We start from the raw sequence: 26763 nt of genomic DNA, 5'->3' as shown, positions 1-26763 counted from the left end.
TTTTTAGACTGGATGATCTCTTTGTCCAGGGTGTTCCACAGGTCTGTGCATCTATATGGAAAACTATTTCTTGATATCCATCAAGTAACTTGGCTTTTTCAGTTTCATTCCATGTCCTCTTGTTACTCTCCCATCCCATACAAACAGATCTATTCCGCCAGTTGTATCTACTGCCATCATGGCCCTGAACACTGCAATCATGTCTCCCCTCTCTCTCCTTTCTTCTAAGGAGGGCAGATTATGTGTGTGTGTGTGTGTGTGTGTGTGTGTGTGTGTGTGTGTGTGTGTGTGTGTGTGTGTGTGTGTGTGTGTGTGTGTGTGTGTGTGTAATAGGCAGGATACAGCTGGGGAAGGCAGCAGGTGTGTTGGTTGATTGCTAAAGTGCTGAGGACATCAGGAGATATAGGAGTAGAATTAGTTACTGATTTAATAAATACAATTATATATGAGTGTGTTGTTAAAATGTGTATAAGGGAAAGGGTGATGCCCCGGAAAGAGGAAATTATAGAGGCATAAAACTTTTGGACCCGAAAATGAAGGTAATGGAGAGAGTCCTAGAAGTTATAATAAGGGTTTATGCCAGACAGAGGGACTACTGCAGCCAACTTCATTGTTTAACAACTTCAGAAAAATATATAAGAAAGAAAAGGGATCTGTACTTTGTTTTTGTTGATTTGGAGAAGGCCTTTGACTGAGTCCTTAGGGAGGTGATTAAGTTGGCAATGAGAAAGCTTGGGATCAAGGAATGGCTGGTTAGAGTGGTCGTGTCTGTGTTTGTGGGTGCTTGCATCCAGGTGAGAGTGAATGGAGATTTGAGTGCCGAGTTTTCTGTGACTGTTGGCATGCATCTGAGGTCAATCTTGATCCCTTTATTGTTTGTCATAGTTCTTGAAGCTCTCTGTCATGACTCCAGAAACGGAATTCCATGGGAGATGTTGTAGGCTGATGAATTGATGTTGATTGCAGGGATTGAAAAGGAGGGAGAAAGATTTAGAAAATGGATAGATGGATTGGGGCACAAGGGTGTGAGAGTATATGCAGATAAAGAAAGAGTGATGATATCTACTGTAGGGTCGGTAGTCTATCTGTCTAACTATAGCCTGACGCCCTAATCCCGCAAAGGGTGGCCACAGATGAAACGCCTCGAAGTTGCTCTGTCACCCACTAGTTGACTACCATCCCCCCAACTCACTCCCCCCTCCCTCGTATAACTCTCAACTCCATCCCTCCACCTCATCCTTGGTCTACCCCTCCCTCTCCCTCCCTCCACCTCACCTACATACACCCTCTTAGTCAGTCTTTCATTCTCCATTCTCTCCATATGACCAAACCACCTCAGTGTATTTCTCCTAATCTTCTCAACCACATCCACATCCACCCCACAGCGTTCCTTCACTTCTTCATACGTCAACCTGTCCCTCCATGTCACTCCATATGCTCCCCTCAAGTAACTCATTTCCATTGCTCTCACTCATGACTTGTTCCCCTCTTGCAAGGTCCACGCCTCACTTCCATACGTCAGGGTAATGATCACAATACTATCATGCAGTGACTTCTTAACTTCCATACTCACCTCCCTATTTCTCATCACTGCTTTCAGTGAACCAACAACCTTCCTTCCCTGGTGTACCCATTCACTCACTTCATCCCCCAACGTTCCATCCTTACTCATCACACTACCCACGTACTTGAATACACTCACATTCTCCACATCCTCACCAACTAACCTCACTGTACATTCTGTGACTTCATTCCTCTCAAACACCATAACTTTACTCTTGTTTACATTAACTTTCAGATTCCTCCTCCTACACACTGTCCCAAATTCATTCACCAAACCCTGCAACTCCCATTCATCTTCACTCAACAATACTGTATCATCAGCAAACAGCAACACCGGAATCTTCCAAATCTCACCCTCATTCATTAGAGCCACCCTCACATCCACTGCCCTATCTTGCACCTTTACAACCCCATCCATGTATATATTAAACAGCCATGGAGACATCACACAATCCTGTTTCAGTCCCACATTGAGATCAAAGAACTCACTCAGCTCACCGTCCACTTGCATCGTAGCCCTAGCTCCTTCGTACATACTCTTCACAGCACAACAATTTCCCTTTCACTCCATATATTCTTAATACCTTCTACATACCCTGCCTATCTATTCTGTCATAAGCTTTCTCCAGGTCCACGAAGGCAGCATACACTTTCTTTCCCTTCTCTAGATACTTCTTCACTAAACATCATAAAACAAATATCTGATCTACACACACTTTTCCCTTCCTAAATCCCCCTTGTTCTTCTCCAACTAGGTCCTCTGTCATATGCCTAACCCTGTCAGTGAGTATTCTGCCATATATTTTTCCAGTCACACTAAGAAGGCAAATACCCCTATGGTTACCACATACTTCTCTCTCCCCTTTTCCTTTGTATGAAGGAACAATTATACCTGATTTCCAGTCCTCTGGAACCCTTCCCTCTTCCCAAGCTAATCTACACAACTTCCATATCCACTCCGCAACAATCTCACCCCCATACCCCAGCATTTCACCACACATTCCATCAATTCCTGGGGCCTTTCCCATCTTGATCTTCTTCATTGCTTCCACTACTTCCACCCTACTGATCTCTTCCTCCCTCCACTCATCTCTTCTTCTCCCAGCCATTCCCCAACCACTTGTACTTGCACTGCTCTCACCCTCTACATTCAACAAATCCTCAAAGTGCTCCTTCCATCTCCTCAATTTCTCTCTCTTCTCCACCAACAATCTATAATTGCTATCTTTCTCTCCCCTACTATTTCCCCTTTCACACTGGCTTACTTTCTTTACCTCCTTCCAAAACAATTTCTTACTCTCCCTCCTTTTCACACTGAGATTCCTCCCAAATTCTTCATCCACTTTCTTCTTACTCTTCTTCACCAGTCTCTTCACCTCCCTTCTCCTGCTGTCAAAGCAGAGGGAGTGTGGCCATGTACAGTTTGCCACAAGGGTGTGGGAAGTAACCTCATTCTGAGCAGTGATTTTGAAAAGTGGGTGCATTAGAGATGTAGTGATACCCGAGGTAGACCAAGAAATAATGCTGATTTTGTGTGTGCTATTTCTTTGGAGAACATTTAGAGAATGTCAGGTGTGAAAGGACTGATCTTGCTGGAGAGTCTTTTGAGTGAAAGGGTGAGTTTTATTATTTGGGGATATGTTATGTACTGGAGGTGGGGCTGGAGCTACCTCTGTGGCAAGGGTAAGGAGTGGTTGGAGTAAATTCAGGGAGCTGTTGCCACTTATAACATTGAGAGTGCTATCCCTTCGTTCTAACAGAGCTTTGTATATGGCATGTATTAGAAGTGTAGGAATGTAATGCTGTATGTCAGTGAAACCTGAGCAGCAAAGGAAGAGGATATTTTTAGGCTCAAACATACAGAAATGGCAGTGATATGATGGATGTTTAGTGTGTCCTTGAATGTGAGGCCAGGGGTGGGGAAGCTAGAATTGCAATTGAACAGTTGAGAGGAAGGTTGGGACTGGAATGTATTGATGTTGTGTTGAGAATGGATATTGCTGAAGTAAATGTGAGTTTGAGGGTGGAAAATGGTATGAAAGGCTGAGGAGATAGTTTCATAATCTTTGTAAATGTGTGAGAAATGAGATATGGAAAGAGAGCAGTGATTCATGACCAGTGGTACACGTACCTCTTGAGGGTATAAAATGTCAATGCTGTGAGTACAAAGCACTACCTGATTCACATATACATTGCTACAGAGTTATTCTGTTTTTTCTGTTAGTTTTGGTGCCTTCCTATCACTACTAAACATGTTTGATTACTTGTAATATGTGTCAGTTTCTTCTGTATTTACTAAGTATTGACTCATTCTTATCATCTTGATCAGAGTGGATATGTTGCAAACCAAATTATAGTTTGATAAAATGCATTGAAAAAGAAGTAATGGAAACACTCCATTGATTGATAATATTGTTTTTGTGTATTGAAAAAAGGAATGTCCAGTGTGGCTGGACATTGGCATGAGCTGATATGTTCCTTGCAAAGCTGCTTTCCTCGTGGCAAAGATGTTGTGTCATAGAAATAAATCTGGATTCTAATTATGACAATGACACTCTGAAATTTCAGATGATGTGAAGCTGCAGCTAGAGCACTTCTGTTTTACTCAGCCCAGACATTTTCCACAGTGGGCAAAAAGAACTTTCCATTTAAGCCACATACGGTACTTTCTTAAGCTTTCTCCCATCTTTCCTGTCATTTTTTAGTTCTTTTCCTTCTTAGGTGGCTTTCCATTGAGTGACAATCCAAATGGTTTCCTGTAAGGCAGAAAACCATTTACAGTGCCAGATGGTAACCACATAACCAACCCACATGAGTTCCCTGTGTGTCAGCAAGCGGGTTGGTGGAGGGGCGGTGTCCTTCCTCATAAAACCATTAACTCAAAGACAAACGGCCACCCCTTATGGGATTATGGCAGCTGGTTGTAGATAGGTACATAGAATTTTGTACTTTAAAGCAAAGGCAAGAAACAGCTAGGTACAAGTCATTTTTTTTTTTTAATATGGGGAAGAAGGAACCAAAGGCAATGAGCCCGCAAAACTGTTCCTTCCAAGAGAAAAACAAAGTACAAGAGAGAGACAAATTCAAGATCCATTCATTTCGAGATGCCTTGACACACTGCGTTTGAAAGACTGGAGATCATAGGAAGCAGGAAATACAGACAGAGGGAGACAGTTCCAGAGTTGACCTGTTGCATAAATGAAGGACTGGGAGTAACGGTTAACTCTTGCATTAGAGAGTTGGACAGAAAAGGGGTGAGAGTTTGCTGCTAGACGGGGGCTACGCGCCCGTCGTAGAAGTGGAGGAATGCATGCAGACAGTTCAGAGGAACAGTGACCATTGAAGTAGCGATAGAAAAGAGATAAAGATGCAGCATTGCAGCGAAGAGACAGAGGTTGAAGGGAGTCAGTAAGAGGGGGAGAGTTGATGTGACGAAACGAATTCCTTGTTTTAGAATCACTGGTGATCAAGAGTAATAACAAATAAGCCATTATGAGTTGATATAAATAACTGTCTCTCCATGACTGGCTTTAATATTGAATAAATTACAGCAGATACTAAGTATATCATTTTGCCATTTCAGCTTTATCTGTTATTTTGCTTTGAAAATTAAAAAGCTGAGAACTTAGGTCCCGAGTGGTCGATCCAAAGCATTGCTCTGTATGCCTTCCTCAAGCTGTGTGCACGGATTTGCCATACAACCTCCATGACAAGGTTCATTGTGAGTTGAAACAAAAAATTAACTAAATTGACCCCATATGACCCTGATCTTTGATCTGTTGACCTTGCTGACCTAATCAATTCATTGTCCCTTCATACTGTATCACTGACAAAAGTTTGGTCAAAATCAGTTGAGGGGTTTAGGAGATATCGTACTCACAGTGATAAACTAAGTCCACCCTAGATGACTGACTTTTGAACCCCTGACCTAGCAGACTTAATCTGTTCATCATCTCATACAGACTCACTGACAAAAGTTTGGTGGAAATCCGTTGATGGGTTCAGGAGATATACACTCACAGACAGACCAGTCACTTAATGCCTCCTCTGCAATAGGTGGGCAGAGGCATAATAATGAAATTTTACTAATGTGAGACTTAATTTTGGTAAGGGGTATTCTGAACAGGTATTCTGAGTGTGCAGGGCTTAAGTTAATAACCATTGAAATAAAGTGAGGATTGACAGAGGACAGACTTGAATGGATGAAGTAGTGTGACTTCACATCCATCAGACATTTCTTTAGTACTGATCACCTTTAATATGGTAGACACTCAAAAATATTCAGTAAAAAATTAAATTAGTTTAGTACGAAATATTCATGTTAGTATGGTTTGCCTCCACAGATGTGGGTGATTTTTTTTTTTTTTTTTTTTTTTTTTTTTTTTTTCATGAAGTCCTAGGAGAGTCCTGGGAGAGGTGCCACAGCCAATGAGAATGTGGTTTGCCTGGGATAGGTGCAGTGACCAGTGAAAAAATTTGTTTGTGACATCATTGAACGTCAGTCTCCGTGTGCTCGTCAGTGCACTAACGCCATTATGGTGTGTTGGACAGTATTTTGTGTGTGTGTGTGTGGGTCTGGTTTGTACTTGGATGGGTGACCGCCTGCGAACACCAGATGCTGTTGGCATCCCTACGTATCAAGTGGGGTTGGTGGAGGATTAGTGCCCCTCCCTGTAAAACAATTGACTCTGGGCCCTTGGCCACCCCGTGTGGGATGCATGGCGTCTGGCAATGAATGAATGAATGAATGTGTGTGTGTGTGTGTGTGCTACATGCCCTTATTTATGATCCCATGCACACCAACAGCTAACCCACAATAGAGATGACACCACATGCAAATCGAGATGATGAAAATTATTGACTGGAAGAACAAGAGGGAGAAGATAGTTGATACTGTAAAATTGTATTTGTACTTTACTGTAAAATTAATGAGTCTACCATGTGGTGTATCATAAGGAACAAGAACAGTTTACTGAATAATGTTAAGGCATAAGGTAGGAGACCCCTGGACTCAGTGTGCAGAACAGTAGGGACAGCAGTGAATATTATGGAATGGTATTTGACTATTTATGTGTTAAGGAAGGAGAGAGAAGGTGTGCCCACTGGCTCAATGAATATCTGTGGAATGATGAGATTTTTATCACCAGTGCCAAGAAGACAGAGGAGCAGGAGATCACCTTCATGCCATCTTAAATCTTGAGTTGTGTCTTATCTAAATTACAGTATCTTCTCCATAAGATTTATTATGTATTCATAATGGACTTAGTTCAGTATGGCAGTTTTGTCTGATCCAATTGGTGTACTGGATGTGAGGTCACTGTAAATGTCCCTGGCAAAGAGTACACCCCTTTTATAGCTTATGACAGTCATTGTAATAGTTTTACCTTATAGTTGCTGCTAAGAGTGATATACTCAAATGAAGCATGTAGTGTTTTTCTGGTTTTTGGATCCCACCCACATCATTTATTAGCTGGAATTAGGGTTAAGGTGATTGAGATAATTAACTTGCTGTGTTTATGTTGGCTTTTATAATTCCTTCAGTATGATGAATCTTTTTTTATTTATCACCTGCCTGCTTTAGTCAGCTTAGGGGATACCTTTCAGAGTGAATGGGTTAGAAACACTCTCCATTGACCCAATCAGCATGATGATGTCATTATTAAATTCTTGTTATATGTTATCAGATGGTTTTGTTCAGCTTGGGGATCCCATTCATAGTAAAGAATTTGAGTAGCACTTGTAGTAGACATTAGTGTGATGTTAGATGAATGTTGTTTTGGTAATGCTGTACTTCCAGACACTGAGAAGTATTCATGGGGAGAGAACTATGCAGGTTCATCAGGACTGCAGTCTCCCCTACCTCACCCAGCAGTTGGTGGATGGCCAGGAGGCACCATTGACCGGCTGGAGATGGACCGATGTGACCAGCAACTTACCTTCTTCCCTCTCTTAGCACACCCAGAAGAGTACAAGCCTGATACTGTTGATCTCACCATGGATAAAGAAGCCAGGTAAAATAGGTTAATACTGCATACTGAAATTGTCTTTATAGTGAGGATATAATATCTCCCTGATATGGACCCTTCTTAGGCATGAACCAAGACCAGAAGTCTCACTTGAACTTTTTTCTTCCAGTTTAGAGATACACAGATGTATCCTTAGTAAAAATCATTTTCAGTATTGTATATGAGAGCAATTCATTCATTTGATTGGTCATGGTGTTGTAAAACAGGACCTTTTATGTTAATTTTTTGTCTCATAATTTTGCAATCATTGTACACCTGAATAGCAGTGATTTCTTCACATTAGTAGTTACATATTTGTTGCATTGTAGTAGTGCTCTATGTCATGGAAAATTCTAATTGTTGCAGCCATGCATATTTAAAGCTACAGGTAGTTACAGGTGGATTTTTTTTTTTTTTTTTTTTTTTTTTTTTTTTTAACACTGTGTACCCTTTCGTTGATAAGGGCTAAGGCATTGTCCTTGGGTAGAGGACATAGTTTTTTGGAGACTGTAGCACTTTATGACCAGATGCCCTTCCTGATGTCTACCAATAACCCTTGGATGGACTCGAACCTCCAACCCTTCGGTCAGAGCACTCTAACCCACTGCCACAGCTGCTACAACCAGCTAGGTGACAGGAGAGTGCCACCTCGTCCGGCATGGCAGCTTACATGGGCATGGCATGAACTCATTACTCTTCAGTCCCGAGCCAAAAGCGCCAGTTCTTCCATTGGGAATTCACTAGCACTCGGCACACGTATACAGTGCATTACAGTCACAAGAATTGTGACATCTCTGATACACAATACAAACTTCATCAGTTTAAAAAAAAAAAAATGTGAAAGTGGCAATAACTAAACCCTGTAATCATCAGTCACAGTACCCCTCTCAAGGTCTTAGGATTTTGAAAAGAAAAAGGCTTTCAGCTGTCCCATAAATGATTCAACAGAAGAGAGTTGTCTTATGGACAGTGGACAATGGCAGTCTGTTATATAACATAAGAGCTCTATACACAAACGAACGATCAGAGAAAGATGACTAGTGAATGGTTCCAGGCTCATCAAGACGCATAGAATGATCTTCGCTACTTACCATCACACCTGAGCGTACCGATGGGAGTTTCAATAGTTCAGCAAGATACTTTGCTAAACCAAACTTAAGATCCATGAATTTAATAAGACACAGTTTAAATTCAATTCAGGCCTTTACTGGTAACCAATGCAGCTCAGTTAGGAACGGAGTAGTCAGGGTTCTCGAGGGAGATCAAAGATGAGTCTTGTTGCCCTGTTCAACACAGACTGAACTTGTATATTATTTGGAAGACCAGTCCACAGTGAATTACAATAATCGACACGAGACAAGACCACTGCATGGACCAGTGCTAATAGGCAACGTCTGTTCAGGAATTTTCTCACAGAGTACAGATTTCTTACATTCAAGTTACACCCACAAACAACTTGATTTATATGTTCTTTGTTATTTAACTTTGAATTAAAATAAACACCCAGATTTTGAACAGAACTGACTGGATGAAGCTGTGACACACCAATGTTCAAAGCTGGGGCATTATCAGTGTTGTCACCCCATTTGTTTCCTCTGATGATAATGATCTCAGTTTTACCATCATTCAACCCAAGTTTCCCCTTTGCCATCCAGATCTTAATATCAGACATTAGAGATTCAAGCTTAGTCTTGGTATCGCCGATATCTGACATCTTAACATAGAGCTGAGTGCCATCAGCATAGAAATGATAGGACACGTCATGAGCATCAGGTAAAGACGATAAACTACTTATGTAGACTGTAAATAGAATTGGACCCAAAACTGATCCTTGAGAGACTCTGAACAGAAAGGGAGCAGAATCTGTCCTAGTGTAATCAATAACTACTCTCTGAGATCTGTCTGACAGATATTACTTCAAGGACCAAAAGAGCACTGTCATGAATGCCATAAAAATACAGATCATCTAACAATAGTTTATGACCTGCTGTGTCAAAAACTGCAGACAGCTCCAACAGAACTAGGAAAGAGGACATCCCACTACAGGTGTTTGCCACCAAGTCACTATGAATCCTTGTTAATGCAGTTTCAGGTGAAGGTTTCTGTATGCTAACTGAACAATGGGAGCAACTCTGTTATGTTCCAGTAGTGGTAAGTGTTGATCAAATATGGCCCTCTCGGTACCCTTGGATAAGAAAGACAGGTTAGAGACGTGACGATAATATGTCATGCTCTCGTCTTCAAGGCCAGGTTTCTAGAGTAGGGGCCTAAGCAAGGTGCATTTCTCAGACCGCACAAAATTAAATTCTAAGAAGCGTCTATTTATTGGGTTGCAGATAAAGTCTGCTGCATGCTTGTACACATCAGGCAGTTGTGACATGTTACTTGGATCGAGTGGGCAAAATGTTTTGTTAAATTCTCTGATGTAACATTTGACTTTGTTTACATCCAGCAGATGAAATGTTGAAATCAGATTATCCCTTGTGTGCCATGATTGGAAGTCAACTGAACACATTTCTCTAGAAGAAGTGTTGTCTAAATAATTTCTTATGCGAGATATCTTAGTTGTTTAAAAATGAAGCAAAATCAGAAGCCCATTTGGCATCAGATACAGAAACTGGTTTAACAATTACATTCCTCTGATCAACCAAATTGGTCACAACTGCAGACAGTTTTTTTTTTTTTTATCACCACCACTTGAATCAGCTTTGTTTTGATAATACCTTGCCTTTTGGGCTTTTACAGTATGAACAACTGCCCTTCTCGCAGAGACAGTGCAAATAAGTTATTTTGGTCCATTGCAAGCGCCACTCACATTCTGCCTTTCTACGGTGCCTATGCAAAGAATTAATGGATAGACCATACCACCGAGAATTATCACTTACAGTGATTGTTTTTAATACCTCAGGACAATAATGGTCAAACATGGACCTAAGCTCATTGTTATATACTGTATACAGTATCAACCAAATCACCAGAAGAAAGGTTTGAAGAATCAATCTATTGTAGTTGAAACGCTAATCAGTTTCAAGACACATAGTGTGGTGGTCAACGTTCCTGTAATTTCTGAACTTGAGGACTCTTTTGTAGGAAGGGGGTTTTGGGATATCAAAACAAAAAGTGATCATAGCATGATCAGAGATGAAGGGGTCAACTGAGTCAACCTCCACATCAGACACATGCCTGCAACCAGCAGGGGACATGATCAAGTTAAAGACATACCCTGAGACGTGAGTTGGATCACTCCTCTGACTATCTATCTATCTATCTATTGCCAGACGCCATAATCCCGTAAGGGGTGGCCATTTGACTTTGAGTTATTTGTTTTACGGGAAGAGGCACTAATCCTCCACCAACCCACTTGTTGACACAGAGGGAGCACGTATGGTTTGGTTATATGGTTACCACCCAGCATTGTAAATGGTTTCTTGGCTTACAGGAAACAATTTGGCCTGTCACTCAATGTAAAGACACCTGTAAAGGAAAGAAAAGCAATAAGAAGTGATAGGAAAGATGGGAGAAATAGGAAGAGAGGAGGGCAGGCACAGAAAAAGAATGATAAAGGCTAAGGAAGATGTAGGCAGCACTACATCAAGTGAGTGGATGATGTTCGCCATTACTCATGATTGAAAAAATTATTGTGTTTGATCAACTCAGGGAATTCTCAAAAAATCAGTTTTGACTGCGGACTGTCAACCCAGTAATTGAAATCACCGCAAACAAGAAGTCCTCCAGATTTAAGAAAAAACACTTTGAGAAGCTGCCCAAACACCTCCATAAAACCTTGATCTGTGTGCGGATGTCCTGGTCAATAAAAGATTGCAATTCTAATGGTTTTCTGATGGAAATTTATCAGTTCAAATGAAGGTGGGGTTAGGTCAGAGTCAGTGAAAGAAACATTTGCAATTGCTGCCGAGTAGATGGGTGCTACACCTCTTCCTGGATAGTCAACGGAAGGCCTGGGAATATTGCACTTAGAATGTGTCTTAGGCAAAGCACTATGAAAAATATTGATTTCAGACTCAAACATCCAGGGTTCAGTCAAGCTCATGCTGATTTAGGTATCACATAAACTGCTAGAAAAAATGCTATACAGTGGTACACATGGGGGCAAGTTTCCCTGGTACACCTCTCTATGAGTGAACGAATCCTGGCATACCCTTACTGCACGGCATGTACCTGTGTCTAGCCCTGCCCTCAAACCCCCTGCCTCCCTCATCACCCCTACCATATGCCCACCAGCACACACCGTCAATCTGGATACCGAGTCTGTTTTGTTTCGAAACATAACTGATGATGTGAGTACGAAGGATGTTTTTATAGGTGTGGGAATGTGATATAGATGTTGGATACATAATTGTGCTAAATGATTACAGCGTCCATTCATGAAATAACACCAGTGAAGAAGGATCCACGAGCGCAGTTACCAAGCTCCTTGAAGCAGTGAGCCAGTGATGAAATAACCAATACAGTATAATTATATTAACAGGAGCAGTAATGATGTCATTATAACTTTATATTATATATTTATGTCATTCATAAAGTAATTAACATGTATTACTGTATCCTAGAATGGAGGAAATAACTATACATGAAGCTAAATTACTGTCGTATTTAGCCCCACAGGCTACATAGATGCCTTAATACGCACAAGACACTTGGGGTGTGGTTTATGAATAATAACGCTAATACAGTTATTATCATATGCAACTATCTTGGAAAACTATTGGTAACAAAGACCTATTTATTTTAAATATGAAAGGAATCTTGTATATAATAATGCCTTTTGTAATTTATGCTTATTACAGAACAAAATACATAATCAGTGACAACTTGAGGTGATAAAAGAATGTTTAGGTAAGGAACATATTCCCGTAAAAATATTTACACATTCCACTGGTACTGTCACCACCCTGACAGCATACTTTTGTAAATTAAGTTAAGTACAGAAAGAATAATATCAGTGATTAATATAGGTAAGAAAGTATATTTTTGGCAATGTAATTATTTACATAAAGCAAATATTTCCATGTACAGTACAGTACAGTAATCCCTGTACTATCCGGACACCCACTGTCCGGAGTCCCCACGTACCGGACATTTTGGGCCCGGGCCTTTGGAACCTAGAAAAAAAAAAAAATATATATATCAACTGTACTTTGAAATTGGCCCTCAGTGCTGACCAGCTGTGTTTACACTCGCTGCTTGCTTCCCCCATCCCTCCCAGCCTCCCCAGTTACCACCTAACTGTCATTCTGACTAGATGCTTATTCAGTGGATGCCGCACGTTCTTGTTTTTTTGAATAAACAGTGAATAAACTGCAATACCTCACCACTAGACCACATGGGAACTTACAGTGTTGTGCAGTGTTATGAAATTAGAATTCCAAGTGCAAAGAATAGGTACAGAGTGAAACTGGTGGTTGAAACTGGCGTGGTGCAATCAAGAAGAGTATGTGCAGTGTTAACCCCTTAACCGCGGGGCGTCACTTTCGTGACGCTTGGGAGCAAGGGATCATACCGCGGGGCGTCGCTTTTGTGATTCTGTGTTATTTTGAATTCACCCGGGCTTCCAAGTGGGGGCTTGTATCATCTATCAGTACTGCCAATGTCCAACACTAGTCAGCACTCCTAATCTCATCTGTACTCCCATCCATTGTTGACAATTTAGCCATTTCTCGCCGTTCTTGACTCCCCTCCCTACCCCCCCTCCATTACCCTATCCTCTCGCCTGCCCGGCCATGCTACGCTAAGTAAATCTTCCCTGGAATTTTTCACTGATTTCATCCATTGAAATAAGCCTTATGTCGTATTCTTATACCAAATAATATATACAAGAAAGAAATAAGGTAAGTGAGAGTGCCATACACCTGGAATTGGCTAATTATCACCTGACAACACCTCACGTGCACTCGTTCGCTAATTTTCGCTGTTTTTTTCCCCTTGAAATATGCCGTATAATCTATTTTCGTAATAAATATACATGTAAGGAGGGAAGGGAGAAGCCTAAGTGATATTTACATTCACCTGGAACTACCTAATTTATAATGTATTGTCTAGATTTCCTGCCAGTCATATCAGTGCTACACAAAGCTGTTTCAAGATTTAACATTGGTAGCTCTGATTATATATCTCCTAAGTAGGCCTCTAATCTATTTTCGTAATAAATATACATGTAAGGAGGGAAGGGAGAAGCCTAAGTGATATTTACATTCACCTGGAACTACCAAATTTATAATGTATTTTCTAGATTTCCTGCCAATCATATCAGTGCTAGACTTAGCTGTTTCAAGAAGTAATATTGGTAACTCTGAATAACCCCTAAACAGGCCTCCAGGCTGGCCCTGCGTTATCAGTTTACTCTCATCTTCCGCAGTGAGGGGACGTATGTTTCTTCTTGCTGACTTCAAGGCCTTTTTTCACCCCCATGCAAATGGCTCTGTGACCTTTACCCCCTACTAAACCTCGTGTGGAAAGAGGTAAAGGGCTGACAATTGATAAAAGAGTGACTACGATCTTTCTGTTGAGTAAAACAGTGCAAGTGGAATTGTAAATAATGTGTAAATAATGTGTAAACAGCAAGTGAAAGTAATGAATGTAAATATACGTGAACAATGGAAAATAGTTTTATAAGTTATTTCAAGTGACAGTGCACAACACAGTGTAAATAAAATAGAAATGTAAATAACGTAAATAAAATAGAGAACGTAAATAGAAATGTAAATGAGTAGTATTATAAGAATACGAGTATATACCCTAGGAGTAATGAAAGTGAAAGTTTCACTCTAGCATGTCTGAATGCTATGAGTTATGAGAGTGAAGATGAAAGTGACATTCACTCTCAATGCCAGTATACAGGACGAGAAAGTGATTGCTACGTATTTTACTGAAAGAAATTGAATCCCTACAGTGACAATAAACTAATACTACTGAAGGAAACTTATGGATAAAGACTGTAGATATATATAAGTGTTATATAGTAATAGAAATAAAGTGTGAGGGGTTTTATGAATAATAAATGACAGAGTAACAAAAGCGAACTAGTGCCAGTGCGACGATCAGACGCGCTCGTAATTTCCATTGCTTTCACAGTGTTTTTTTTTTTTGAGTATGGATCCCAAACTACTTGAAAATTGTAGAATAGTGTTTATAGTGTTTGTATCTGGCTGTGGTAATCATATTACGGGTTGTCGGGAAGTGTAAAGTGGAGACTTCGTTACCCTACTTCAGAGGTCTCCACAAGTCCTACGGTAACCGACGAAGGCTCAACAATCATTCCAGGAGAAAGCTGAAGGTATGTGCCATAAGCATATGTAATTTTCTTATTCTAGGACTAATAACTGATTTTTGGCAAATATTTTTTGAGAGTCTGTTGGAGCCCAAATAACCCCGCAGCACACGCAAGTCATTGGTAAACAAGCCCGCGGTGTAGGGGTTAAACAATTATAACTCATAGTGCAAAGGATTAAGTGCAACATGACACTGGATTACTGTACGTGCTTCAAGAGCATTTTCACCACTGCCAGAGCCTTTGAGAAGGAGGGTTAACCTTCGTAATGAACGGCCACGGATGTGTTGTAAGTACCCTATACACTGCTAAATATTTTCCGTACTCACTTCTAATTCCTCATGCTCTGGTTCCTTTTCATTTATTTCATACTTTCTGTCCTTTATTTGTATGAATAGGGTCTTAAATAGGTGCTATGCATGTCCGGTAGAGAGTTATGTAGGTGTTTTTCTGAGTTAGGCTGGGTTAGGGTCCATATGTACCAGTCCAGGAGGCAGGGGCCCACTATCTGGATGGACCCACTTTCCGGACATGCCTTTGGCTCTGTTACATCGGATAGTGGAGGGATTACTGCATTTCACTAATACCTTGACCACCATCCTTGTCTTTCAATAACATTCTTCAGTCTGTCAGGTAAAGAATTTACTAGGACACGGATGTGTTCAGGATTATGTTTACTTAATTCCCACATTGTGGTAGGTAGGAGTGCTCACCACCCACTCACTCGATGTAGTGTTGCTCTCAGGTATCTGCCGTTTCCTCTCCTCCATCCTTCTTTCCTTTCATCCTCTTCTGCTTTTCTTTCTTTCATTCTTTTCTCGTGCTTCTGCCTCCGGGTGGCTTTACACTCCCTCTTCTGTCTTTCTTTCCTTCATTCTTTCCTCTTCTATCTGCCTGTGGGTGACTGTACACTGAATGACAAGCCTAATGGTTTCCTGTACACCAGGAAAACATTTACTACGCTGGGTGGTAACTGTTTAGCCAGATTTTGGCACCTGGTGCTTTAGTGGGTAATTACAGCGCTTCAGTCGGATTGAACCAGTGAAGGTTTATATCCAAGGGGTGGTTGGGGTTTATTGCTCACATAATGCCACCCAGGGATGAGTGAGGCTGGTCACTCTCATCTTAAATGTCAGGACCAACTTGCCTAGCCCCGGGCTTCTATGCTTCTGATAGGGCAACTTAGGATTGGATGATGGATGGATGGATGGAATTATTGGGTGTTAATGTGCTGCATGAAGTTGCTGGGGTGTTCTCTCCTGCCCCATTTTCCAGGTGTTCACCATTTATGTTCACACATGTCCAATCACATTCATGTCTGCCCCTGTGCATGGCCATTCAAGAAGGTGAAGGTTATCCAGTCCTTCAAACCATTCTTGAACAACACGAGCCATGTGAATGGGACATTGGTCATGCATGAACAGGATGGGCCCTGCTGGGAATGGGAAATTCATCTGTCTAAGGGAAGGCAAGAAGGAGGTCTGCAACAGCTCAACATACTTTGCTGCTGTAAACCTCCCCTCAATGTGGAACACATCACCCATGCCATGCAACGACACCCAGCCCCCCATGTTACAGGTGACGTGACCAGATTGAGACCGCAACGATGTTGCGGGGGCCATATCTGAATGAGAAAACATATTTGTTTATTTATTTATAAGGCAGTATATTTGTGATGCACGTATTATTAACGTCAGAGACATATTTATTGTTAACTAAGAACAGTACAGTAATCACTCCAATATCCGGAGTAATAGAGCCATCGATAGGTTCGGTTATTGGTTTCGTCTGGATATTGGGCCCCAGCTTATGGACTTGTACTTATGGACCCTAACTCAGAGAAACACCTATACAACTCCCTCTGGACATGCATAGCACCTATTTAACACCCAAATCACACCAATAGGGCACATAAATGACTGAAATAAATGCAAAAGAAACATAAAATGAGGGTTTAGAAGTATGTTCATACATTAATAAACATTCTGGTACTTATGGACCCTAACCTAGCCTAACTCTGAAAAACACATTCCTACTGCACATGCATGAGGTAAGTATAGTATGGAAAAAAGTACAATATGAAACATTCTGGTAAGTATAGTATGGAAAAAAGTACAGTATGAAACATTCTGGCTACTTACAGCAAGTCCCTGGCCACCTCGATGAATAACCGCCTCCTCTCGGACTCTGACAGTAAGAACGATTTCCTGAAGCACTTGCACTACACTCTTCCTGAAGTCTTGCACTGAACTTAGTCAATAACACACAGAAGTCCGTTCTCTTCACAGTGTTCACTTTAGTCCAAATAATGTTCCATTTTAATTGAGTGTTGCACATTAACTTTTCCCAAGTTTTTTTTATTTTCCAAAGCCAAAACAAAGAAGGTTAGTTACGTTAAATTTTGTTTCCAATGAGTCTTTTCTCTCATTTCGAAAACCTTAACGCAACACACCGTTTTTTTTCACTGCACAACACTCAAAATTCCTGTGTGGTCTAGTGGAGAAGTTCTTGCTGTTTATTCACTGTCAGAGTCCGAGAGTATCACTGGCAGGCGACCAAGGGGTGCATCGCTGGGTCGTGGTGATGGCGTACCGACTACAGAAGACTCTGAGGAAAGCCGCAAACTCACGTCGAGCGGTGACTCCACTGTAGCTGATGTGCTGGGCTGTGGCTCGGAGCATGAGGGCCTGTCTTGGGGAGGCAACAGAGTGGAGCCAGGGCTTGGCACAGCGTGGGTCATGGGCCTGAAAAAACTGTCAATCGTTGACTGACGCAAGGACCGACGATTCTGGCGATTGATGATGCGCTGCCTGAAAGCACACACTTCCTCCACGAGTCCCAAGGGCCCCATCTCCCTGTCGCAGTCCGGGTGTTCCAGGTAGTCTAGGACGAACTCTAGATGTTCCCAGAGTGCGCTCAGCTTGGGGATGGCTGGAGTAGTGTCCTGCTGAGAGGAGTCCGCATCATCGTCGCCTTCGTCGTCGGAATCTTCAAGTTCGGGACTGACACCAGCAACCGAAGACGCGATCTCGATATCAGACAACGTCTGATACCCAGGATCGCCCTCGTCGTCGTCCAACCACTCACGTACATCGTCCACATCAACAACGTCGCCGTGCGTACGTAGCCGTGCATGGAAGTCATCCACGTCAAAGCCCAGAAAATCGTACTCCACATCTGTTCCGAGAAGCAGACGAGACCAACCATTTTCAAGAGTTTTCACAGGGACTTCCTTCCATGCACTAGCCCAGTTGTACAGCGCAGACTTGATGTTGTAGCGGTGAAAGTTTTCCAAAGTCTGCTTGCCTCGAGTGTCACGTCCTTCCCTGCGCTCATCCTCGTCCTCGAGAACAACCATCACCTCGTCCAGGAACTTCCGACGGTACAGGCGCTTTGTTGCCACGATCACTCCTTGGTTCGTGGGTTGAATGAGAGCAGTCATATTAGGTGGCAGAAACATGCACCTAATACGGCCATTCTCAGCGACCAAGTCCTTGTCGCACGGGTGGGCAGGTACATTGTCGAGCAGAAGGAGAGCCTTTACCTGGTCGCGAGGGATTCCCAGTGTCTTCGTCTGGTACTGGATGACCTCCTTGACGAAGTGACGGTGAAACCAGTCTTTGAAAATCACAGCTTTGAACCATGCTTTCAAAGAATGGTACCATACGACAGGAAGGACATCCATCACCCCACGAAGGCACCGAGGCTGCTTTGCACGGCCAACAACAACGGGCTTAAGCCAGTGCATGCCGTTAGCACTGGCACAACACAAAGCAGATATCCGTTCCTTGGAAAGCTTGCGGCCAGGTACACGCTTCTCCGCCTCCACGGCTAGAGTGTTCGTTGGCAGCGAGCGATAGAATAGGCCAGTTTCGTCTGCGTTATAGACTTGACCGAGAGTGAGGCCCTCCCTGTTGATCAAGCCTTTCACCTTGTGCCGAAACTCGTCAACTCCATCCTCGTTAGCGTCCAATGCTTCGCCATGTGCTTTACGGTTAGTAAGGCCATGTCGCAACTTGAACGCGAAGAGCCAACCCTCGGATGCCTTGAAATCTAGGGCGTCGTGAAGCCTTGTGAACTTCTCAGCAGCAGCCTTCAGCTCCGTTCCACGTACCATCACACCAGCTGCACGTTGCTGTCGGTACCAAATCAACGTGGATCGGTCGATTTCTGCAAACTTGGGGGTAAACATAACCTTCCTTTCCACGTTGCGTTTGCTTCTCGACGAGAAGTCAGCCGTGTACTGCATGAGTTTGTCTCGGGAACGTTTGATATCGAACAAAGTTGACCGGGCCAGGTTATACTCGCGGAGAATGCGGGAAGAAGACCAACCTGCATCAACTTTCTCCAATATCTCCCTCTTCTTTTCCAGAGTCAACACCACTCTCTTCCTTTTCTCAGGAGGCGGGGCCATCATCACACACACTAAGAGGAGGGCCGAGAGTAGCAGGAGGCCTTGCAGCAAGTACGGCACCACCACAAAAGCGAGCACGTGGGCAGCCATTGCGAAGAGCGTAGGTCCAGTCGCGGTGAGAGACAGGCGGGAAGTGGGGAGGATGCAGCGGCGCTCTATCGGACGTTGGAGGAATGACGAACCAAAACAATGCTCTCCCGCGGCGCGCGCGGCAAGTTCAAATTACGGACGGCAAAAAATTGATTTAAAAAAAATTTTTTTTGGGTTTTCGGACCATTTTGGGAATGTTGGATCCCAGGACGATAAGGTCCGGGTAGTGGGGATGTTCGGTTATTGGGCGTCCGGATATTAGAGTGATTACTGTATATATATGCCTCGGTCTTTAACAATTTGTACATCAGTTCCACAAAAAAATGATAATGAATGAACACGAAATTAAACTAGAATGAAGTGCAGAATTACATTATCAGTAATTATGAATATCACACCATGTATTGTTTCTCTGCCAGCCATGCAGTCTGCCAATCATAGTTGAAGAGAGATATTTCTTATCAGTAAAGTTGAAGTGGCCCTAAAACTTCATGTCTTTTTCAGTGTGACATTGAGCAAACACAAGCCTTCCTGCCATGTGCTGCTTCGTCAGCAGCTCCTTTTTTGCTGGAATTCTGTGATGAATCCCCGCACCGTGAAGTCTGTGTCGTACTGTTCTTGCCGAAACCTCCAGCCTAAGGTCATCATGAATGGCCACTGCGTTAGTCAGGGGCTGAGCATCACCCTTATTCTCGTCAGTAAAACCCTAAAACTCGCCGCTATCAGGTGTAAACAAAGAGCTGCCTCTTTCCGTCATGATGCGGCCTACGAAAACTTTACACTTTCACTGTATTTTGTACTCTTGTTTGACCAAAATCTGCACTTTTTTCACCACTATCACATGGGACCACCATTCACATATTCATTTACATAATCACAAAAGGCTGGGTTCCTTTTTGCCGCTGGTTCAGTGATTAATTCCCCACAATCCACTAAGAGCTCCATCTCCATTTGCGACCTGAGTGTGTGTGTGTGTGTGTGTGTGTGTGTGTGTGTGTGTGTGTGTGCATGTGTTTTAAGCAATAATTAATGATTTCATTCTCAGGTACCTACTGTATTTCTGTATATTTGAACAGAGACTACTGGTTGTCATGCTTTGAGAGTTCTCTGGGGAGTTTTGTCAACCGTGCCATCTCCTCCCAGCCTAACAGCCCTGACAGTCAAGAGCGTGCCAATAAGTTCAGGGACAAATACCTCCAACGTCTTCGCAACCTCAAGAATCATCCTTTGTATGCTACCCTTCTGGTTTTCTTTTTTGTACCTCTTCGCAACAGTATCATTTTGTCCTTATGAATTGTCTGAATTTGTTCTTGAATATGCAAAACAGCTGTCACTTGTATGTTACAGATTTGAGTATTATGAAATTTTATTTATGGGACTATCCACTTCTGAAAAAAGTCATATGTAATGTGGTAAAGGTAATTCAGTAATCTGCCTGGGAATCTTAAGTTAGAACAGTGCATGGAATAAAAAGAAGGGAGGGATTAGCACTGAGGGCTCCACATGACACTCCTTTGTTAGGAGTGGTGCATTTTGGGAAGCCATGCTTTATAGGAGGAACAGGATCAGATTATGTGAGATTAGTGGTATGGTGACCCCTTCTTAATGTCTTTTATTACCACTTTACCAGCCTGTATCCCAGTCTGTGTTAATGTGATTATGACTCCATTATGAGTTTTTGTCAATTTGGTAAAGTACTTATAATGGGAGGGAACAGATCTCAAAGTGGGTGGAAGGTGAGACATGGGAACCGCCTGGAAAAGTATACTTGTTTGATGTATTACTAAATTTGAATTACACAACTTTGAGCTACAGTAGGCATTTTGTGGCAAGAAATATGGCTTCATTCTGTGTACTAATTGTTGTGTATTTTACTGCTGTACGAACTTCATGGTATATATTTACTGATGTTAGATAATTCAGTCTCATTTTTGCTGAATTGTTACATGAAATATAATCCAGAAACTTATTACCATTATCCATTTACTTATTTTATTTTCATGTAGTTCTCCCACAGTAACTAGTAATGTTGGGTGGAAGCTAATTCTTGACTGATTTCTGCTACAGTGCTTATGGAAACCTGACTGTGAGGAGTTTGCTTGACATGAGAGAACACTGCCTCAATGAGTTCGACTTCCCAGATCCATACTTACTGCAGAAAAAGGTATTACTTGACTGTACTCTAAGAATATCATTTATGTATGATCTATATTGGTACAGTATAAAATATATTAATGTTGCTTTTGAAATAAAGCTTATTCAGGTATGGTAATGCATCAGATTTCAGTACCCACTGTCCATCACCTTGGATAGAGATACCTTCAGCATTCGGTGAATGTTGAACCAAATAGATAGTTCAGAGAGGGCTAGATAGCATTGTCATCATGTTAAAATTGCTTATATTTCACTCTTTTCTCCTACTTTTGGAGGCACCCTTATGAAGAGGCTATTCAGCCAATCATGACAGTGCAGGCATTAGATATAATGACTGGAAGATTCATCACGGATTCTGTGAGTTACCGGTACGTGATGGGAGCACTGATAAATATCTCAAATTAAATTCATGGAGCATGTTGACCTTCTACTGAAGATTTCAATTACTTGCCCCCTCTTTAAAAAGAGCATTCAGGTTATGGAGCTCACCCAGGTTCTTTATGCTACCATACCTTTCTGTAGCTCAACTTGCCTGTGCCACCGTTTCTTTCAGCCATATATTTTGCTTTTCACTTTTTCCCCCTTCTCAGCTCCATTGTAACCCTGTCCAAATTTGTGTGAATGTCGTGGTTATTCTGTTTCAGTTTGACACCTAATTGTTCAGTTTCAGTTTGATTCCTGATTCCTAGTTTATTCAGCATTTTTGGACTTGCTTATTTTGAAGCCTGGGGTGGCAGATGGCACATCATAGACAAGCACATTAATATGCTTTCTTTCCCTTCTTAACATGTTATTATTTCATCTCTGTGAATTGGGAGCAAATGAATGAAAAAAAGTGAATAGAGCATTTAGGGAGTGTTTGGTTAGGAATGCAAAAGCTGTGTGTAGTGTTGTAAAGGTAGCAAAGGTAAGGAATCAACAGCTTGGAGAGATGCAGTGGTTGAAAGGGAGGTCGAGAAAAAGAGAAAGAAGTGACTAGAGTGGATGCAAGAAGGGGGATCATATGGAAGTAGAGGGGAATATATTGACAGTAATAAGCACATGAAGGGACTAGTAAAGTAAAAATGAAGGTGTATTTACCTGGTTTACAGTACTTAGTTGTGATATGCAGGAAATGAGCTATGCTCGTGAGTCCCCTCTCTGTGTCTCAATCAGTCAAGCTTTGCTTTAAACTCATTTAGTTTTTAGACTGGGTGATCTCTTTGTACAGGCTGTTCCACAGGTCAGTGCATCTGTATGGGAAACTATTAATGATATCCTTCAAGCATCTTGTCTTTTTCAATATCTTTCCATGTCTTCTTGTTGCTCTCCCATCCCATACAAACAGATCTTCTCTGTCAGTTTTGTCTACTTCCATCATGGCCCTGAACACTGCAATCATGTCACCTCTTTCACTTCATTCTTTTAACCCCTACACCGCGGGCATGTTTACCGATGTTTTGTGTGTGCCGTTGGGTTATTCGGGCTCCGACAGACCCTCAAAAAATATTTGCCAAAAATCAGTTATTAGTCCTAGAATATTAAAATTATATATGCTTATGGCACATACCTTCAGCTTTCTCCTGGAATGTTTGTTTAGCCTTCGTCAGTTACCGTAGGACTTGTGGAGACCTCTGAAGTTGGGTAACGAAGTCTCCACTTTACACTTCTCGACAACCCGTAATATGATTACCACAGCCAGATATTAACACTATAAACACTACTCTATGATTTTGAAGTAGTTTGGGATCCATACTCCAAAAAAAAAAACACTGTGAAAGCAATGAAAATTATGAGCGCGTCTGACCGCCACACTTGTACTAGTTCGCCCTTGGTACTCTGTCATTTATTATTCATAAAACCCCTCACACTTTATATTTCTGTTACTATATAACACTTATATATATCTACAGTCTTTATCCATAAGTTTCCTTCAGTTGTATTAGTTTATTGTCACTGTAGGGATTCAATTTCTTTCAGTAAAATACATAGCATTCACTTTCTCGTCCTGTATACTAGCATTGAGAGTGAATGTCACTTTCATCTTCACTCTCATAACTCATAGTATTCAGACATGCTAGAGTGAAACTTTCACTTTCATTACTCCTAGGGTATATACTCATATTCTCATAATACTACTCATTTACATTTCTATTTACATTCTCTATTTTATTTACGTTATTTACATTTTTATTTTATTTACACTGTGTTATGCACTGTCACTTGAAGTAACTTATAAAACTATTTTCCATTGTTCACGTATATTTACATTCATTACTTTCACTTGCTGTTTACACATTATTTACAATTCCACTTGCACTGTTTTACTCAATAGAAAGATCGTAGTCACTCTTTTATCAATTGTCAGCCCTTTACCTCTTTCCACACGAGGTTTAGTAGGGGGTACAGGTCACAGGGCCCTTTGCATGGGGGTGAAAAAGGCCCTGAAGTCAGCAAGAGGAACAGACGCGTACCTTCTCTTCGGAAGATGAGAGAGAACTGATAAGGGAGGGCCGGCCCGGGTAGAGGCCTACTTAGGGGATATTCAGTACTACCAACGTAGCTCTTGAAACAGCTATGTATTTCACTAAAATGATTGGCAGGAAATCTAGACAATACATTATAAATTAGGTAGTTCCAGGTGAATGTAAATATCACTTAGGCTTCTCCCTTCCCTCCTTATATGTATATTCATTACGAAAATAGATTATATGGCATATTTCAAGGGGAAAAAACAGCGAAAATTAGCGAACGAGTGCACGTGAGGTGTTGTCAGGTGATAATTAGCCAATTCCAGGTGTATGGCACTCTCACTTACCTTATTTCTTTCTTGTATATATTATTTGGTACAAGAATAGGGCATAGGGCTTATTTCAATGGATGAAATCAGTGAAAAATTCCAGGGAAGATTTACTTAGCGTAGCACGGTCGGGCAGGCGAGAGGATAGGGTAATGGTGGGGGGGTAGGGAGGGGAGTCAAGAATGGGGAGAAATGGCTAAATTGTCAACAATGGATGGGAGTACAGATGAGATTAGGAGTGCTGACTAGTGTTGGACATTGGCAGTACTGATAGATGATACAAGCCCCCACTTGGAAGCCCGGGTGAATTCAAAATAACACAGAATCACAAAAGCGACGCCCCGCGGTATGATCCCTTGCTCCCAAGCGTCACGAAAGTGACGCCCTGCGGTTAAGGCGTTAATGAAGGCACACTCAGCTTTTCTAGTCTTTCCTTGAACAATAAGTCTGTCAGGCTAGGGACCATCTTGGTTGCTTCTCTTTGTAGTCTCTCGATCTTGTTTATATCTTCCTTTTTATGTGGGAACCACAGCACTGTGGCATATTCTAACTTGGGGCAGATCATAGCCACTATCAATTTTTTCATCACCTCCTCATCCATGTATTGAAATTCCACTCTTATGTTTGTCAAGAGTTTATATGTAATGTCTCTCTGACAGTCTTCTTAATGTTTTTTTGGGGGGTGACAAATTATCCTAGACCAACACTCCCAGGTCCTTCTCTTCTCTCGCTTTTGTGATTGGTTCCTTTCCCATCAAGTAATTCAGTGATGGCCTCCTAGTAGTTTTACCCATTTCCAATATTTTACATATTTTTTGCATTGAATTTCATTTCACATACCCAACTCCAGTCATAAATCCTGTCCAGATCTTCCTGCAGCATTTTACAGTCCTCTTCAACTTCTACTCTCCTCATGATTTTTGCATCGTCTGAAAGCAGACTTGTATAACTGTTCATTCCATCCACCATATCATTTCTATCTATCTATCTATAGCCTGACGCCCTAATCCCGCAAAGGGTGGCCGCAGACAAAACGCCTCCAAGTCACTCTGTCACCCACCATTTGACTCCCCTTCCCCCAACTCACCCCCCCCTCCCTCATATACCTCTCAACTCCATCTCTCCACCTCATCCTCGGTCTACCCCTCCCCCTCCCTCCCTCCACCTCACCTACATACACCCTCTTAGTCAGTCTTTCATTCTCCATTCTCTCCACATGTCCAAACCACAGTGTATTTCTCCTAATCTTTTCAACCACATCCACATCTACCCCACAATGTTCCTTCACTTCTTCATTCGTCAACCTGTCCCTCCACGTCACTCCACATGCTCCTCTCAAGTAACTCATTTCCATTGCTCTCACTCTTGACTTGTTCCCCTCTTGCAAGGTCCACGCCTCGCTTCCATACGTCAGGGTAGGGATCACAATACCATCATGCAGAGACTTCTTAACTTCCATACTCACCTCCCTATTTCTCATCACTGCTTTCAGTGTACCAACAACCTTTCTTCCCTGCTGTACCCTTTCACGTACTTCATCCCCCAAAGTTCCATCCTTACTCATCACACTACCCAAGTACTTGAATGCACTCACATTCTCCATATCCTCACCATCCAACCTCACTCCACACTCTGTGACTTCATTCCTCTCAAACACCATAACTTTACTTTTGTTTACATTAACTTTCAGCTTCCTCCTCCTACACACTGTCCCAAATTCATTCACCAAACCTTGCAACTCCCATTCATCTTCACTCAACAATACTGTATCATCAGCAAACAGCAACACCGGAAGCTTCCAAATCTCACCCTCATTCATTAGGGCCACCTCCACATCCACTGCCTACCTTGCACCTCCTTTACAACCCCATCCATATATATATTAAACAGCCATGGAGACATCACACACCCCTGTTTCAGTCCCACATTGAGATCAAAGAACTCACTCAGCTCACCATCCACTCGCACCGTAGCCCTAGCTCCCTCGTACATACTCTTCACAGCACTCAACAATTTCCCCTCCACTCCATATATTCTTAATACCTTCCACATACCTTGCCTATCTATTCTGTCATAAGCTTTCTCCAAGTCCATGAAGGCAGCATACACTTTCCTTCCCTTCTCTAGATACTTCTCCACTAAACATCTTAGAACAAGTATCTGATCTACACACCCTTTTCCCTTCCTAAATCCCCCTTGTTCTTCTCCAACTAGCTCCTCTGTCATATGCCTAACCCTATCAATGAGTATTCTACCATATATTTTACCAGTCACACTAAGAAGGCAAATACCCCTATGGTTACCACATACTTCTCTCTCCCCTTTTCCTTTGTACAGAGGAACAATTATACCTGATTTCCAGTCCTCTGGAACCCTTCCCTCTTCCCAAACCAATCTACACCACTTCCATATCCACTCTACAACAATCTCACCCCCATACCTAAGCATTTCACCACACACTCCATCAATT

General features: G+C 42.0%; 1 protein-coding gene across 1 annotated transcript in view; it reads left to right on the top strand.

Annotated features, from left to right (window-relative positions):
• The window catches only part of LOC145392717 (4'-phosphopantetheine phosphatase), a 274959-nt gene that overhangs the window by 143561 nt on the left and 104635 nt on the right, over positions 1-26763 (top strand). Inside the window, exons 10-12 of the mRNA XM_080267017.1 lie at positions 7361-7574; positions 20437-20589; positions 21428-21524. Coding sequence (XP_080123143.1) covers positions 7361-7574; positions 20437-20589; positions 21428-21524 — 464 coding nt within the window. The remainder of the gene's footprint in view (positions 1-7360; positions 7575-20436; positions 20590-21427; positions 21525-26763) is intronic.

Source organism: Coenobita brevimanus, chromosome 23 (genome assembly GCF_032717465.1).
Source record: "Coenobita brevimanus isolate Jiangsu-jjx chromosome 23, ASM3271746v2, whole genome shotgun sequence".
Taxonomy (NCBI): domain Eukaryota; kingdom Metazoa; phylum Arthropoda; class Malacostraca; order Decapoda; family Coenobitidae; genus Coenobita; species Coenobita brevimanus.
Note: the sequence above shows the minus strand (reverse complement) of the source record. Positions and strands in the feature narration are given on the sequence as shown.